Source organism: Notamacropus eugenii, chromosome X (genome assembly GCF_028372415.1).
Source record: "Notamacropus eugenii isolate mMacEug1 chromosome X, mMacEug1.pri_v2, whole genome shotgun sequence".
Taxonomy (NCBI): Eukaryota; Metazoa; Chordata; class Mammalia; order Diprotodontia; family Macropodidae; genus Notamacropus; species Notamacropus eugenii.
The window spans coordinates 42,725,618-42,743,879 of NC_092879.1; the positions used below are offsets into that span (position 1 = coordinate 42,725,618).

General features: G+C 44.1%; 1 protein-coding gene across 1 annotated transcript; it reads left to right on the forward strand.

Moving 5' to 3' along the window:
- The first annotated feature begins 1,399 nt into the window (after positions 1 to 1,399).
- Positions 1,400 to 14,058, forward strand: ESX1 (ESX homeobox 1). The gene is made up of 4 exons (XM_072625925.1): positions 1,400 to 2,020; positions 4,791 to 5,295; positions 6,101 to 6,146; positions 11,993 to 14,058. Exons 1-4 carry the CDS (start codon positions 1,735 to 1,737, stop codon positions 12,575 to 12,577), a joined length of 1,422 nt encoding a protein of 473 aa, XP_072482026.1. The 5' UTR covers positions 1,400 to 1,734; the 3' UTR covers positions 12,578 to 14,058.
- Positions 14,059 to 18,262: the final 4,204 nt, after the last annotated feature.

Sequence of the window (18,262 nt, forward strand, 5' to 3'; positions counted from 1 at the left end):
CTCTCTATTTATAGACTTGACCTGGTAGGTGACCTTCACAACCCATACTACCAGCTACATCAGAATTTTTTGATTTTTCCTTTAAAACAGTTCTCAACTCTCTCCACTGTGCAGACCTGCCTCTGTACCCCGCTCCCTCTCAGCATCCCTATGCATCTACTTTTATTGAGAAAAAGGGGCATTTGTCACAAGAGACCATTAGATCTCTTTTCCCCCTCTCCCCCCTCCCACTTGCACCCTTATGAGTCTCTCCTCCTTGGCTTCATCCTGTTTTCTCCTTGAGTCAGTTCCTTCACTTGTTGATTTTCTCTCATCTTTGAAGTCTATAACCATGCCCAGATTTCCCCATCCTTAAATTTCTGACTGAAGTTCTTTCATACTTTTGTTTTATCGTTTTAAAGCCAAAAATTCCTAGAAAGAGTTACTTACACTTGCTGCTGCCAATTCGCCACGTTCTACTCACTTTTTAATCCCTTGTGGTGTGATTTCTGACCCCACCACTTGACTGAAACCGATGTAAAAAGCACTGGACCTTGGTTCAAATCCTAACTGATCCTTACTACCTGTGTAACAGGTCATTTCGATAAGTCACTTTAGTTTTACTTCCCTGCACCTCACTTTCCTCCTCTGGAAAACGAGGGAATTGGAGTCTCTTCCTGCTGTAAATCTTTGATTCTATGAGATGACAATCTTTTAGTGCTCACAACAGAGGAGCAAACAGCAGGTCTGAGAGAGAGGGTCAGTGACATGTCCACAAAAATGAGATCTCACAGGCAACTCTGCTGTTAGATGAGATCCAAATTCTGCTTGAGAGTCAGTAAGAAGAAGTGGTCCCTTGGGGTGGCCAAGACCCCAAAGCTGAAGGACTGCCACTTGCACTGTCAGAATCTCCCAAGTAATGAATGTTTTGCAGTCCTACATTTCTTTCCGGATTAGTTGGAAAAATAACAAAATTCCCGCTTTATTTCCTTTTTAAAGGGAGTGAGGAGGGGATTTACGGGTGATTACGGGGGGGGGGGGGGGGACGGACACACAGAAAGGGGCTAAGATGGCTGTAAATGTCTAGTGACATTGTGGAACCTTCTGGTCATATGGAACTGTATCCTGCTTTGGGTGCGTTCAAATCTGCAGATGATTCCCTCCCCCTCTCCCAACCCCCATCCCCCAGTCCTCTGGGCTCTAGGCAGAATTCAGTGTATCAAAAGTATTCGAGAGAGGGGGTGAGGAGATCGCTTTCCGGACTGGCTCAGGAATACAAAGTGACAACGCTCCGTGCCAATCTAAAGCTTAGTTTCCATCATGAACGGTGTGGCAGGGGGCCCCGGGGGAAAGAACGTCTCCCCCTCCCCCCCTTACTCTCCCCCAGGCGGTAGTGGGAAAGTGGGTGGAGCAAGCGCGTCGTTTAGCTCTCCCCACGCTCCCGCTCAAAAGTCGGTGGGACGCCAGGGGAGATGCAGAGTGCTAAGGTAGAGTCCGACTCTTGAGACTCCCTGCACTAGCCAGGACGCCTTGGCTGGGGGCAGGCCAAGGGAGGAGGTACCTATCCAAAGGCGTTGGCCTTTTCCTCCCCCTCCGTGCCCCTGGTTAGCAGCAGTTAGCCCGAAGTCTAAGAGTGAGGAAGGAGTAGACCTTGCCGACGTCGTTGTCGGTTTAGGTGGCAGAGAGATAGGCATAGCAGAAAGAGAGAGCGACGGTGAGAGAGTTAGAATAGTGGTAGGTGGTGCCGGAACCCCAATGGACCGCCCGCCTCAGGTGCCTCTGGTTGGCCCCCAGGCCGCTATGCCAGTCGTGGCAGGCCCCGGGGCCCTGGCCCCCGAGGGCTACCGAATGCAGCCTGGTTTCCATCAGCCACTGCCCGTGGGCGGCTTCTGTGTACCCGCCGCGCGGCCGGTCCCTGCCCCTCTCCCGGTGCAGGTCGGAGCGCGAGCTGGCCAGACCCAAACACTGCGTGTGGTCGCTTCTTATTTCGTCGACGAAGGCATGCCCCGAAATGCGGAATTCGAACAAGCAAACCTACAAGGTAAGCCTCCGGGTCCGAAAGGTGGAAGGAGAGCGGGAATTTTGGGGTCCCGAGAAAGGAAAAAAAAGGCGTTTTTCCATTTTTCTCCTCAGGAGATCCCGACGGAGCGACGGGGGTGGTCGAGGAGGGAAAGGGTGGTCGAGTCGGGAAAAGGTGGTCGTCGGGCTAGATAGTAGCGAGGTGGGGGGAGGGGCCGAGGAGGCTAATGCCGTCGGCGAAAGTGAGGGGTCGAGGAATTTTGGGGTCCCGAGAAAAGAAAAATGGCGGTTTTCCATTTTTCTCCTCAGGCGTTCCCGACGGAGCTGCGGGGGTGGTCGAGGAGGGAAAGGGTGGTCGAGGCGGGAAAGGGTGGTCGTCGGGCTACGTGGTAGCGAGGTGGGGGGAGGGGCCGAGGAGGCTAATGCCGTCGGCGAAAGTGAGGGGCCGAGGAATTTTGGGGTCCCGAGAAAGGAAAAATGGCGGTTTTCCATTTTTCTCCTCAGGAGTTCCCGACGGAGCGACGGGGGTGGTCGAGGCGGGAAAGGGTGGTCGTCGGGCTACGTGGTAGCGAGGTGGGGGGAGGGGCCGAGGAGGCTAATGCCGTCGGCGAAAGTGAGGGGTCGAGGAATTTTGGGGTCCCTGGAAAGGAAAAATGGCGGTTTTCCATTTTTCTCCTCAGGCGTTCCCGACGTAGCGACGGGGGTGGTCGAGGCGGGAAAGGGTGGTGGTCGGGCTACGTGGTAGCGAGGTGGGGGGAGGGGCCGAGGAGGCTAATGCCGTCGGCGAAAGTGAGGGGTCGAGGAATTTTGGGGTCCCTGGAAAGGCAAAAAAAGGCGTTTTTCCATTTTTCTCCTCAGGAGTTCCCGACGTAGCGACGGGGGTGGTCGAGGCGGGAAAGGGTGGTGGTCGGGCTACGTGGTAGCGAGGTGGGGGGAGGGGCCGAGGAGGCTAATGCCGTCGGCGAAAGTGAGGGGTCGAGGAATTTTGGGGTCCCTGGAAAGGCAAAAAAAGGCGTTTTTCCATTTTTCTCCTCAGGCGTTCCCGACGTAGCGACGGGGGTGGTCGAGGCGGGAAAGGGTGGTGGTCGGGCTACGTGGTAGCGAGGTGGGGGGAGGGGCCGAGGAGGCTAATGCCGTCGGCGAAAGTGAGGGGTCGAGGAATTTTGGGGTCCCTGGAAAGGAAAAATGGCGGTTTTCCATTTTTCTCCTCAGGCGTTCCCGACGGAGCTACGGGGGTGGTCGAGAAGGGATAGGGTGGTCGAGGCGGGAAAGGGTGGTCGTCGGGCTAGATAGTAGCGAGGTGGGGGGAGGGGCCGAGGAGGCTAATGCCGTCGGCGAAAGTGAGGGGTCGAGGAATTTTGGGGTCCCTGGAAAGGCAAAAAAAGGCGTTTTTCCATTTTTCTCCTCAGGAGTTCCCGACGTAGCTACAGGGGTGGTCGAGGCGGGAAAGGGTGGTGGTCGGGCTACGTGGTAGCGAGGTGGGGGGAGGGGCCGAGGAGGCTAATGCCGTCGGCGAAAGTGAGGGGTCGAGGAATTTTGGGGTCCCTGGAAAGGCAAAAAAAGGCGTTTTTCCATTTTTCTCCTCAGGAGTTCCCGACGTAGCGACGGGGGTGGTCGAGGCGGGAAAGGGTGGTGGTCGGGCTACGTGGTAGCGAGGTGGGGGGAGGGGCCGAGGAGGCTAATGCCGTCGGCGAAAGTGAGGGGTCGAGGAATTTTGGGGTCCCTGGAAAGGAAAAAATGGCGTTGTCCCATTTTCTCCTGAGATTACAGACGCGGTGGAGTGGGCGTGTGGGTTAGGAGTTGGGATGTCGTTGGGGGATTGTAGCTTGGTGAGAATCTCTAGAAACTGCTGGTATGACTCGATTGGTTTGGGGGCTTAGGGAAGGAACATATTGGAGGTGGGCATTTTCTCCTAAGTGGGTATCACTGAGGGAGTGGTCGAAGTTGAGGAAGGGGGAAAGGGACCTTCTGAATTTTCTCCTCAGTGATTACTAGTGGGGGTAGAGTTGGTAGCATGGGTTCCCCACCCGTCATCCCCTGAAGCCGTACCTGGGATAGAGGGGGTAGGGGAGGTAGTTCGCATAGTTTTCGGGAGGCAATCTCGATACGGGGGATGGAGGAGGAAGGAGGGAGATGGAAATGGAAGAGGGAGAGGGTTGGGGAGAGATAGAGCCCCACTTAGGCTCTGCTTTAGCAATTTTAATATAACAATTCCACGGGGAACGGGGTGGGGGGACTAGTGGGGTGCCTTCATTTTTCTACCGAGGAGAACTTTAGACTGAGGTGGGGAATTTGGGTTACACGTCCTACAACAACACACTTCGGTAGCGATTAGGGCTTCCTTCCAGTCCTCCGTCTTTCCCACCAGGCAACGCACTCTGGGGCCGGGAGTTGGGCAGGGTTGGTGGACACTCGGTGAAGAGCTGGTCAAGTTTATCACAGCTGAGACCAAGTGGGATAGGGGGGAAGGTCAGAGGAGCGAGGAGGAGTGAGGTAGCTGGCGTCCCCCCTCCCCCCCACCTTCGGCAAGGACGAAAGTTTTAAATGGAGGTTCCTCCAGGCGAGAGTAGGGAGCCACGTAGGGTGTCGAACTTGTAATGGAAGGAGGCTCTAGTTTCGCCTGTTGTCGCAGCTGTGAAATTAGGGTCACAAGGCTGGAAGCAGGCAGGGTACCCCCTTCTCTAGAATCTGCCCTGAGAATGCGGAGTGGGGAAGATTTACCTCGCTGGGAAGCGAAGACCGGTCCTGCCCGTCGGGGCTCTTCTCCATGGAGGCCGTTTCTCCTTTTTCAGGTAATGAGGCAGCCGCGGCCCCTGCGGAGGCAGGACGCGAAGGAGAACAGGTTGATGACCGCAGACGACTTGACAACTGCATGAGTCTGAGCCACAGCATCGGCTTCGAGGTTAAGACCGGGCTGGAAAATTTCGTGGGGGCCGACTGGTTTGGAGAAGAAGAGGTGGCAGCGGTGGCCACGGCAGCAGCAGTAGGGGCAGCCGCGGCGGCGGCAACAGCAGTAGCAGCGGCGGCGGCTGCAGCCAATGAAGGGAGAGGCCGAGAGAAAAGAGGGGGGCCCCAACTCCAGCAGCAACCCGGTGGTATGCAGGTGGCCCAGGCCGCAGGCGCAGCGGGGGCCGAAGGCGGAGCGCCCCCAGGAGCAGGAGAAGCTGGGCCGGCCCCCCAAAACGAGACCGGTGAAGTCCCGAAAAAGAAGCAGCGCCGAATCAGCTTCACTGCTCTCCAACTTCAGGAGCTGGAGCGCGCCTATCAGGAGTCTCACTACCCAGACATCGCGACCAGGTAAAGAGAAGGGGAGATGACTCGATCGATCGTGGCCAGCGCGGTGCGCCCCAACACTTCCCTTCACCCGGGCAGGGCAACTCACTCACTGAACACCCTTCCCCTAGCACAGTGCCTGAAACTTACTAAATCTTTGTTGATTGATCCGTCCGTTGATAAATGCAATTCAGCACCTTATAAGGTTGATATGAAAAAGGTAGGAGACTAAACCCATTGTATAGATTTAGACCAGGGGTGGGGAACCTGCTGCCTCAAGGCCACATGTCGCCCTCTTGGTCCTCAGTGTGGGGTGCGATTCTGGATTCTGCCATATCTCCACCCCCATTTTACAAAGCACAGCTTTTCTCCAGGCACTTGGCGTACAACAGGACAGAATTGACTTTGTCCTTTGCCCTCCTTGTTTTGGTGTGGCCTTAGGGATCTCCTTCGTAAAAACAGCAGGGAGTTTCTGGCTGGAAATTAATTTGGGGTTCGATTTCATGGGACGTGAGAAACACCCGGTGTGTAAACTCCCTCCGCCCCAGCATAAGGACAGCTGGTTTCGAGTACACAAGTCTAAGAATTCATGTTCATTGTCATTTAAAACCTTGCCAGTAAAAAAAAAATGTTGACCCCCTTCCCACCCCCCTCTAAGATATCTGATCTAAAATAGTCCTTAATTACACCTGCAAATGAGTAGGCAATAAATTCATGTATGTTTCTAGGTAAGCACAACCAGAGAAACAGGAGATAAGTGTGTGATTCTCTCTCCAACTACAAGCCTTATCATTAAACATTTGGGTTTTTGTGTGTTTTTCTCCCACAGAGAAGCCTTAGCTGTTCGTCTGGAGCTGACTGAAAACAGAGTCCAGGTCAGTGCATCCTAAGGCATAGATTAGGAAGAGCAGCTACCCAAAAACATGTCATAGGACTGATCCACCCCATTCCTATCAACACTTTTTACTTCTATGCATTTTGCTATACCCTCTTTGGCTGAGACTTTTGGAGAGTGGGTGGGGCAGTAGATTGGGGAAATGGTGTACTTGGGGTAAGGAGTATCTATCTTCCAGCTCCCTACTTGAAATAAATGTACACTGAGATGAAGGAAGTCATCCTTTAGTATGCAAGCTCCTTTACAACAAGAATTGTTCCTTTTTTTTTAGTATTCCTAGCACAGTGCCTGAAACTTACTAAATGCTTGTTGTTTGATCCATCCATTGATAAATGCAATTCAGCACCTTATGAGGTTGATATAAAAAGGTACTAGACTAAACCCATTGTATAGATTTAGACCAGGGGTGGGGAACCTGCTGCCTCGGGGCCACACGTGGCCCTCTAGGTCCTCAAGTGCATCTTTTTAACTGAATCCAAACTTCACAGAACAAATCCTCTTAATAAAACGATTGGTTCTGTAAAACTTGGACTCAGTCAGAAGATCACACCCAAGGACCTAGAAGGCCACATACAGCCTCCAGGCTGCAGGCTCCCCAACCCTGGATTAGATATTTTTCTGGTACCAGAGGATATACAGGTAGGACTGAAGCCCAAGGGAGCTTTACCAAAGTACGTTCTACTGAATTAAATTGCTTCTCTTCCAGTGAAATTTAAAATACTTAGAAACAAAGTCTAGGGCAGCTAGCTGGCCGAAATGGCTAGAGTTCCAGGCCTGGAGTCAGGAAGACTCATCTTGTTGAGTTCATAGCTGGCCTCAGACTCTTACTAGCTGTGTGACCCTGGGCAAGTCATGTAACCCTGTTTGCCTCAGTTTCCTCATCTGTAAAATGAGCTGGAGAAGGAAATGGCAAACCACTCCACTATCTCTGCCAAGCAAACCCCAAATGGAGTCAATGAAGAGTTGGACTGAATTGAAATAACAACAAAGAAAGAGTCTAGGAACTAACCAGTCCACCAACAAAGAGCATTATTCAGTGTACAAATAACATATACTAAATTAACCTTCCAACTGATAGGGAGACACAGTGGCAGGTTATTTAAAAAGCCATTAGCCAAGCAGCATCCCAAACAGCTGTGTTCCTAGAACTCTAGTGAGTAAACAAGACCTGAATTTTCCAGTTAGAATAGTTTGGACAGTTCTCAAACCCAGAGCAAAATGAAGACCAATTTTAAATTCCCACAACATTTTGTGTTGTGGATTTTTAATAAATTTGACTCTAGAAAACTTCAAGACAAGAGTGAAATATTATTGAGATAGCATTTTTTAATTGCCTTGACCGCTATAATCCAAACCAGGTTCTCAATTATTGAAAGCTTGCTCTTTTGCAAGGCAAACTTATGTTAATGCATAAATTTGCACTTGCCAGTTACTGATAGTCAGAGCCAGTGAGGACAAAGGTGGGGAAAGAGAGGAAACAGACAATCATGAGGCCTTTAGTTTTACCAACTAGCTCCTCTCTCTCTCGGAGTAGCCCCAAAGTAGGATTTCTCCCTGTCTTCCACTTTGGGTCTTTTCCCTGTAGGATCAAAGTTGGATTCCCCAAGATTCTTAACGGATAGGGGATGAAATGTTCTGGGTACCAGAGAAGCTTCTTTGACTGCAGACTTTATAGTTTAAAAGCATATTCTAATGGTCCCTGACTACTTTTCCATCCTGGTCAGTTCAGAGCAGGCACCAACTAATGAAATTACAAGGCTGGGGGGATTAAAAAAAAACATTTAGATAAATATATTTTGAGGAATAGCACATTTAGATTTATAGGATATTTTTGTATTCCTAAAGCAATATATATTTAGGTTCAGATTATACATAGAGATAATAGAACAGGTGCCTGCCTGCATGGGGAGAGAATGACTTCTCACCAGAAGTTTCAATGAAATCCTAAGGCTGATGGGATTTTTAACTAAAAAGAAAGATTTAAATGTTAGTTAAAATATAAATTTATATCAATTTAAATATATCCTATACATACATTTGTATAAATTTACATTTAATATATGAATAATCTATCAATATAATTATATTGATGTGATAGATAATCCATAAATATATTTATATTTGTATCATGTACAGTTGCAGACCTGTGCTACTCTACATTGGGAGAGTTAGTTTTTCTCCATGGGAGCTCTCTATGCCAATGATTATCACAAGTCTGGTGTGATTTTAAAATATTTAGACAAGATGTAAATTATTATATATTTTACATAATATATATTATGTATATATGCGTAAGTGTATATATATACCTTTATTTACATGTATATTGTGCATATAACATATATAATATACCTATATGCATATATACATCCATACATGTAAGATACAGAATGTGTATATATATATTATATGTAAGATTACATATGTATATTTAGAAAGCACAAATATATTTAGCTCTGTGTGATATAAAATTGTAGAGAGGGGTCAAACTACTGTAGCAGAAGGACTTTGTCCACCAGAGGTTCTCTATAACAATGATTACTGTGATTTTAAGATACTTAGATAAAATATACATTTTAAATTTATGTAAATGAATACATTTGATAAATGTTCACATGTTATTTATAAAGCATGAATATTTTTAGATTTATTGAACAAATTGGCAGAGTAAATGCCAACTGGCATTGATAGAGGGAGTTGTTACACTGGGAATTCCTTTCGCAAATGTATAACGTTAGGTAGAATCTTTTACTATATAGAGGTATATAATATATTTCTAAATCATCTATATAATATGGAAATTTGAGGGAGGGAGAAAATTCCCTATACAAATGTATAATATTGAGTGTGATATTTTAATATATGTGTGCCTTATATATTTCCAAGCCATCTGCATAATATAGAAATTTCAAGGAGGGAGGGACTTCCCTACCAATGAAATAAGGAGTGAGTTCAGTGGGATTTTAAAATATTTAGATCAAATATATTTATACTCCTATAAATATCTGTATACATTTAGAAAGCATGATTATATTTCCATTTATATAATGTGACATTGCAAAGTAGATGCCAACCTGCATTGGTAAAGCGAATTTCTTTCCCAGGAGTTCCCTATACCAACATAAATCACAAGTCTGCTGTGATTTTTTTTCAGTAGTTAGATGAAACCATTAATAGATTTAGATTTATAGAATATAAATTCTCATGCAGATACTCACCTACATTGATTGAGGAATTTTCTTTGCCAGGAGATCTCTGCCATACAAATAGAATCTGGTGTGATCTTTTAATATTTAGATTTCTAGAATATGTAAACCATAAATATGTTTAGATTAGAGCAGGTGCATTTGGAAAGGAAATTTCTGAACCAGGAGTTCCCTTCACCAATAAAATCACAGGTCTTGTGTGATTTTGAAAGTATCTATATTAAAATATAGCTATGTTATATTTATATTAGTATATTTCAGTTGATATAATTGATAAACATGCATTATTTAGCATTTATATTTGTGAAATATATTAAAATGCTATCAAAATCTAAATATACCTCTGAATAATTTGTATTCATGTCTATTTTAAAATTATACCAGAAATGGTATTTTGATTAGTATAGGGATTTCCTAGTTTAAAAAATTCCCTCTACCAGTGCATCTGGGCACCTGCTCTGCAACTTTCTAGGTTACATAAATCTAAACATATTTTATTTATCTATTCAGATAATAGAATATATGTAAAACAGAAATATATTTCTAGAAATATGTACATCTATATTTATCATTTGTATATAGTCCAATGACGATCATTGGATCTTTATTTTCTCTGAAGACTAAAATCTAATTGAAGCTCTTTCATGTTAGAAATGTGACTGAGTTCCATCTGCCACTAACTAGCTATGTAACCTTTTCTGAGTCTCAGTTTATCCATCTGGAAAATAACTGGGCTAGACTCAATGATCTTTTAAAGTCCCTATTTTATGAGTCTAGAGTTGTCTAGAACTATAGTTAGAAGGATGTTGTACTGAATATATATTGAACCCTAGATATTTTCCCTCATAAAATGTCAGGTGATGGTTATCAATGTTTATTAATAATGGCTTTCCTCTTTGTTCTAAAATCCACATATAAGCATCAAATGAGTAGTAGTAGTAGTAGTAGTAGTAGTAGTAGTAGTAGTAGTAGTAGTAGTACTAATAGTAGCAGCAGCAGCAGCAGCAGCAGCAGCAGCAGCAGCAGCAGCAGCAGCAGTAGTAGTAGTAGTAGTAGTAGTAGTAGACAACAATATTTGGAATTGTAGCACATTGTCATTGGCTGCTTGGATCATTGCTTCTTTTTCCCCACCCAGCAACAAAAAAGAAAACCCATGCTATAGCTTATGTACAATACTCTTTACTTTCACTCTCTTGTTTTTTCAGTTAATTTTGTTTTGAGAATTTCCTAACAGGCACCTCAGTGCCAAAGCAGGGGTTTAGTCCCCTTCATTTTCAGCGTCCTATAGAAAATGTAAGGAATAACAGCATCTGGCCATCCTAAAAGGGAAGCCAAGTACAGAGGTCCCCATTTTAAAATGGAAAGCAGAATGTTTGGGTATTGTAGCCAGAAATTGGGTATAGTGCCAGAAATAGGACTTGGCCATCATCAAAAATGGAACAAGTAGAAACAATCACCAAATTCCTCTGCAGATTGCAAATCTAAAAGTGATGGTCACTTGTTTGCTTTAGGATATCTCATCTAGGAGCCCTGGTTTAAAACAAAAAGAAAGTAGCTGGTCAGGGAGGGGAAGTTCTGGTCCTTTTATCACCTTAGTTTAAACTCTCAAAGTTCTATAGTTCTAGAGCTGGAAAGGATCTCATAGGCTGGCTACTCCAATTCTCTGAATTCACAGAAGAGGAAATAGAGGTCCAAAATAGGGAAGTAACTGGAACACTGGAGCCAAACTTCATCAGATTATGTGTCCTCAATTCAGGGTTTGAAAAATAGGGTCTGCATCATGTCTCTCTCCCTACCCTTTGAGATTTCACATCAGGAAGGAAAACTAAACCCCCCAACCTGTTTCTTGGTTCTGTATTTGAGTTCTGCTCTGGAGAGAACATGGGACTGATGTGTACATGTATATAAGCACATCTTTTCCTTAAGATTTTTAGTAATTGTATCCCCACTGGGCAAAGGCTTCCTCTTGGCTCTCCAGGGTCAAGTGATAATAGGCAAATATATTTTTAAAATTCTATTTCATATTTACTAATAACATTTCCCATTTATATAGCACTTTGAAGTTTGTGAAATGGTTCACATGCATTAACTCATTTGATCCTTACCAACAACCACTTGAGGCACTTGATTGCCTGCAAATGAGGAGACTGACTGCCCAAGTTTCCTAGCCAGTAATTACTGGAGGCAAGATTCTTGATTTCAGGTCCAACACTCTAACTAGTAGGTTGTGCTCAAGGACAGAGATGAGGTTTCATAATGAGTAGAGATGGTATTCCTTTACTGTGGGTCAGTTCTGAATAGCACAGGTAAAACTACTCCAAGTGAGAGAACAGAAGGTTAGAGCAACAAGGAGGGGGTTTGAGTTTTTTCTTAATAACATTTTTGTAAATTTTTCTGGTTTCACATTGCCTATATCCCTCCTCACCCCACCTCCACCTCCTTGCCAGTCATCTCATACAATAAACAAGAGGAACATGTTCGTTGCCCAGTAGAAATTTCCCATTTCTTTCTCCAGAGGTTTTCTCTTAAAAATTGGGGTGGCATAGTGATTTTTAAGAACACTTTTAAGACCATAACGTCTCAGTACCAAAATGACCCCTCTCTTTCCTTCTGAATGAAGATTTGGTTTCAGAATCGTAGATCCAGAGAGCGGAAAACAGAGAAAAACGAGATGTTCAGAAACTTCTCAGCCTTCAACATCAACCAGCCTAAAGGCGTCGGCAGAGATAACCAAATTGCTGGAAACCCCGTGGATGCTCAATGGAGAGGCAGGCCTTTTGCTGTAGCTGTGCAACATGTGCCACCACCTGCAGCACCAGCCATGGCACCACCCATGGCACCACCCATGGCCCCACCCATGGCCCCACCTGTAGCACCAGCCATGGCACCACCCATGGCCCCACCCATGGCCCCACCTGTAGCACCAGCCATGGCCCCACCAATGGTGCCACCCAGAGCTCCACTTGTAGCACCAGTCATGATGCGACAAATGGTACGACCCATGATGCCACACATGGCTCCACACATGGCTCCACACATGGCTCCACACATGGTCCTACCTGTGGCGCCACCCATGGCCCCACCTGTACGTCAGGGTGTTGCCCCAGGCCCTGCAACACCTGCTGGTGTCAACAATATGACCTGGACCTCTCTGTTCAGAGGTTCTGGTGCAAGCCCCCCATCTGGAGGGTATGATTTAAATTAAGTTCTCAGTGTCTCCTTCTCATAGAACACAGGCAAGGGGTTTATTTTCAAAGTTTTGGAAACTTAAATGCGTTTGAAGTTAGGTATAAAATGTTGATTTCTTTCTTTTGCTATACCAGTAAGTCTAATAATATCCCAGCCATGGTGGCATATTGACACTGAGCCTACAAGCCCCATGGTACTAGACCCGCCCCCCCCTCCACTCCTTTAACCATAAACACATGATGGATGGTTTAATGTGCAGTCTCTGGCCAGAGGCCTGCGTTTTTGGTTTTTTTTCTGCAGCTATGTGGCCTCTTTGGCCTCATATGCTATTGATACCCTGGCTATCGTGAGTCACTTTTTGTTTTCCATAAGTCTTTCAGCCAGGCATTTAGCAATGTAAAGTTTCTTCAGTACAGTTGAAAGTTATGAACATAGCTACATACGTAGTCTTACTGAAGGGATTGTAACTGCAGCAGATAAGGGCTTTTGACTATCCAAGCTTTTCTCGCATAACTGGTTTATCAAATGTTAATCGTTACAAAGTTTATGTATATTTTCTTTTAAAATGCCATATTTTCTTTTAAAAGCACATATTCCCAGTGCTGCTTATTTTGACTTTTTAGTTTCTTTTGTCCATATTCACATTTGTGGCTATCAAATGCCTACTAAGATATTGTCTGTGATATGATAAGAGAGGGAAGGAATAGGTGGTTCAGAAACATGCTTCAATTGATGTAAATGGAATTAGCATCTCTTTTCAATATCTAGTTACTCTACAATATAATTCTTTTTGTAATAATAACATCTAGTAAAACTCCCATCAGACCCATCTCTGCTTCCTCTGATCCAGTCATATTTGGAAGGAAAAGATAGGCAGGACCAAATCCTTCCCTTTAAGCATCATTATCAGTCTTACAAACACTCTTTGACTGTAAGGAAAAGCCCGAACTCTTTCCTATCAATGAGTCAATTCTTAGAGATACAGCATATGAGCATGACACCCATACTGAGTCCTTCCATTTGACCAACTGGGACCAAGAGGTCAGGGCAGCACATAGAAGCAGGCATAACACTACTGTGGGTCACTGATAAAAAATGTGAGACTGAGTGGATACACTCGCTTGTAGAAAGGGCAAAGGTCATTCACTCCTTATAAAGAACTGGAGTTAAAAGAGAGAATTTTGATTCTTAAAACCCAGAGTCGATGTTCAACAACATTGTTGGGAGTCCCAAGATCGAGGTCTTTGTCAAAATGTCAGTTTCGTTTTGCAAAGCCACATATGAGATTTCTGGGGAACATGGTATTAATAGCTTCCAAACAAACTTCACACTAAAGCCAAAGCTAAAGCCAACGAAATGTTACAAGCCAGACAAGTGATTTTCATAATCGAAAGAGAAAGCATAAAATGTTGTGAGTAAAAAGATGCAATTCTTGGTTTGCATAAGCTGTATCTTGTTTCTAAAATAAAATTAAATAAAAGTTTATTGAGCATAAGAGCTTGGAAGCACGTGTCTTATTTTTAAAACTCTATGGAGGATGTTGGGATGAGGAGAAGAAGTCACTGGATTTAATTACTGAATGGTGTCCCATAGCATAGGAAGCCATCACGTCTCCAATATATGTAATGCTGATTGTAATTAGTGTCATTCCAACTCTATGATATAATTTCTCTATTTCCATGGCTTGCTTTTGACAGGCTTAAAACATGAGCTTCTTTAGGACTGTTAAGGGGTTGGTCCATAGGAAATTCCAAAATGAGAAGAGTTATTGATGAGCAGTTTGTGGGTACTTGAAGTCAGAAAGAACTACTTTCACATCCCACCTCAAACACATTCTGTATGATCTTAGACAAGTAACTTCACCTTTGGGGGCCTCAGATTCCTCATCTGTAAAGTAAGGGGATTGGGCACAATCCTTGCAGCTCTAGAGCTATGCTCCTATGAGTAGCCCATATGAGTACCAATAGCTGAATTATTCTAGCAAGTCCCTCATTTTACAGAAGAGGATAGCTGAGGCTTCCCAAAGATCCTACAATATCCCACCTCAAACTGGATGGAATTTTTACCTGGGCTGCTTCACTCAGTATCCCTATGACTAAGTTCTAAGAAACAGTAAAGACCCAAGTAGTCACAGGGTGATATCCAGACATCATCACTCATGGAATACCCTGCTTGAAAAAATCAAACTTTGACCCATTCTCCATCCTTAGAACATTCCTTGGAATATAAAAAATTTCTCATAAGAGCAATTCTTAAACTTGAATTTGATACACCCTAGTGTTTGACAAGACAGCAACAAAGGTATCCTAAGTATGTTTAAAGATATATTCAGAAACTCAACTTGTTGTCCCTCTGAAATACCTGTCAAAGATATATGCACTAACAGACTAGTTCTATTGTCTATTCACCTACCTATCATATTCTAGGCAAGAGACATTTCTTCACCCACTTAGTTTTCCCAGTGTGGATAGTCAGACCAAGCTCTTTTGAATGGCTATGGATCTCATCCAGTAGGTTCTGTTGGGTCCCAGACCTTTATACAATCAGTACAATAACCTCCAGAGGATATTACCATCTATAGAAGAGTCGCTTCCTCTTTCCCTTGAAATACATTAAAACTTTTCCTCTGATACTCATTTGAAAATTTCACAACTCGAGACTCTAATCAATTCAATGAACCAAGATAATTCCAAAGAACTTATGATGAAAAATTTTACCCACCTCCAGGAAGGGAACTGATGAACTCTGAATGAAGATCGAAATAGCCTTTTTTTCATTTACTTTATTCCTTTGTAACATGGCTAATAAGGAAATGTTTTACATAACTTCACATGTATAATTAATATTATATTGCTTCTCTTCTCAATGGGTGGGGGAAAGGCTGGAAGGAGGGAGAGAATTTGGAACTCAAAAATTTTAAATGAATATGAAAATAAAAGTATAATTATTAAAAATAAATATTTTCACAACTCATAGGTGGAAACCCTGGGGCCTATCTCACAAAATCAGGAAACTGCTACCTCTCACTATATAAGTTTTTACTAATCAGTATCAATGTAACACCAAAGTTTACAAAGCATTTCAAATATATCACTTCATTTTAGGTTCACAACAGCCCTGTAAAAGTAGGTACTGCAGCTATTATCATTATGCCCATTTTTAAGATGAGAAAACTAAGGCTGTCATAGAATGTCAGTAATCACATGTTTAATGAGTGTTAGAAACAGAATTTGAACTGGGAATTTTCTCCAAATCCGCTTGATTCAGTTTAACCCTCTCATTGTACAGACTGGGGAAATCTGGCCAAGAGAGATGAAAGGACTTGTCCCAGGTGAAACAAGGAACAAGTAGCAAAGGTAGAATTCGAATCTAGCTCTTGAAATTCTTCCCGCAGGCTAATAACACTCTCCTTTCATCCTAAATCCTGGTTCCTCCCATCTTACCACCTCTATTCCAAAGGAATCATTTCCTCTACAACATGACAGGTTTGTGATCCAACTCTTGCCCAAAGAGTCCAGTGCTCTGTGGGGATAATTAAACTCCTACCTCTGAAGGGGATAGACTGGTGGCCATTCTTCTGGAGAGAGCAACAGGGGCCAAAAGATGATGTGGCTCAGGATTGTGGTGCAAGGGTCAGAGTATCACCTGTGGAGTTGGAATTTCAACCCCATCTATGACAACTATTTACTCTTAGGTAAGTCAGCTAATCTTTATCGATCTTGCTTTCTTCAGATGACATTGCCATCTCTCAATTTTCCATAGTCATGCTGCTGGGAAAAAAAACCACTTAGAATTATATGTTGAAGGAATGGTTTGTTAAATGGCCTCTGGAGGCCCTCCCAGCTTTAGATCTAGGCTCTCTGTGGACCTCAGTTTCCTCCTCTGTAAAATGAGAGGATTAAACTGGTAAACTCGGAGGTCCCATCCAGATCCAGCTTTATGCTCTATGACCTGTGAGTGATCTTGAAAACATTACTTCTCCCTGAGCCTCAGTTAGGGTTAGCCTCAGTCTCTTTTGAAAAAGGGAGGAAGAGTGGATTAGCTGACCTCTGACATCTAGGAGCCAATGTGTGACTCTGGGCAAATCACTGCCCCTCCCTGGGCCTCAGTTTCCTCCTCTGTAAAATTAAGAAGTTGGACTTGAAAGCTGCTGAGGTCCCTCTCAGCTCTACATCTGTAATTCTGTGAATGTTATTCCCAAAAGCCTGAGTGTGCTCCCCCTATCACAACCTTACTCCCACTCCCCAAATGGCAGAACCATAGGGGTGACTTCTAGCCAGTGACAGGAAGAGAGAACTGAGTCAAATTTATAAGAATCTAAGTCATTCCCCAATTGATAAATAGTCAGAGGATATGAACAAGCAGTTTTCAGAGGAAGAAATCAAAGCTATCTATAGTCATAGAAAAATGCTCTAAATCACTATTGATTAAAGAGATGCAAGATATATAAACTATATCTGTGTGTGTGTGTGTGTGTGTGTGTGTGTGTAACTAAAGGCCATTTGTCAATAAATTAGCAGTCAACAGATATGAACAGCTCTCAAAAGAAGAATTATGAAGTATTCACATCTACATGAAAGAATGCTCCAAAGCACTAACAATAAGAAATGCAAATCAAAACAACCTTGCAATTTTTCCTGACACCCAACAAATTAGCAGCAGTGACAAAAAATGACAAAAGTCAATGGCGGGAGGGTAATGAATTGACAGGCACTAATATATTGTTGGTAGATCTGTGAAATGCTATAACCATTTTGAAAAGCAATTTGGAATTATGCAAATAAAGTGACTAAGATGTGCATATGCTTTAAACTACACTCCATTACTGGACTTACAGCTCAAGGAAGCCATCAGTGAGAAGAAAGTACTCTTATACACCAAGATACTTAGAGTAACATTTTTTCTCTGCTTCCAGTGGGAGTGGGGGTGTACTGTCCACAGCTGGATTCTCCCACAATCTGTGGGCCTAGAGCTCCTGAAGCAATGGCTACAGCTGCCCCTGCTGCTGCTGTGGCTGCTGAGGGTTCCTCTGCCTCCTCCCCCCTCTGCCACCCTAGAGCTGGGGCCTGACCACTCCACTCTCCCAAATTGATCCCACAGGCTTTTTCCACTGACCTTCCAATTTATCCTCAGCGTTTTGGGGTCATGAAGTCTGGAAACCACCACAGGTGTGAGAGATTCAGTCTCCCCAAGGCCTATTCAGGTCTTCTTTGTACATGCTTCAGTCCATGCTGGACTGAAGCAAGCTTCAGACACTCTTGGGCTGGAGCTTTGCTTCACTCTGTCATTCTGTGGGTGCTGCAGCTCCAGAATTTGTTTAGAGCCATTTTTTACAGGTATTTGGCTGGACTTGGGGGCAGCGCTCTAGAAAGTGCATGCTGTTACTCTACCTTCTTGGCTCCACCCCTACTATAAATATTTTTGCACATGTAGGTCCTTTCCCCTTTCTACGATCTCTTTTGGACACAGACCTAATAATGGTATTGCTGGATCACAGTTTGGTTGCCCATTGGGCATAGTTCCAAATTGCTCTCCAAAATAGTTGAATCAATTCATAACTCCATCAACAATGCATCAGTGTCCCATTTTTCTCACATCCTCTCTAACATTTATCATTTTCCTTTTTTTGGCATATTAACCAATCTGATAGGAGTGAAGTGGTACCTCAGAGTTGTTCTAATTTGCATTTCTCTAATCAAAT

Bases quoted from the DNA above. Each gene is read 5' to 3' on its own strand.
- ESX1 (XM_072625925.1), top strand. From the start codon at position 1,735: ATGGACCGCCCGCCTCAGGTGCCTCTGGTTGGCCCCCAGGCCGCTATG. The intron at 2,021-4,790 runs GTAAGCCTCCGG...CTCCTTTTTCAG, and splicing joins CGAACAAGCAAACCTACAAG to GTAATGAGGCAGCCGCGGCC. The intron at 5,296-6,100 runs GTAAAGAGAAGG...TTTCTCCCACAG, and splicing joins TACCCAGACATCGCGACCAG to AGAAGCCTTAGCTGTTCGTC.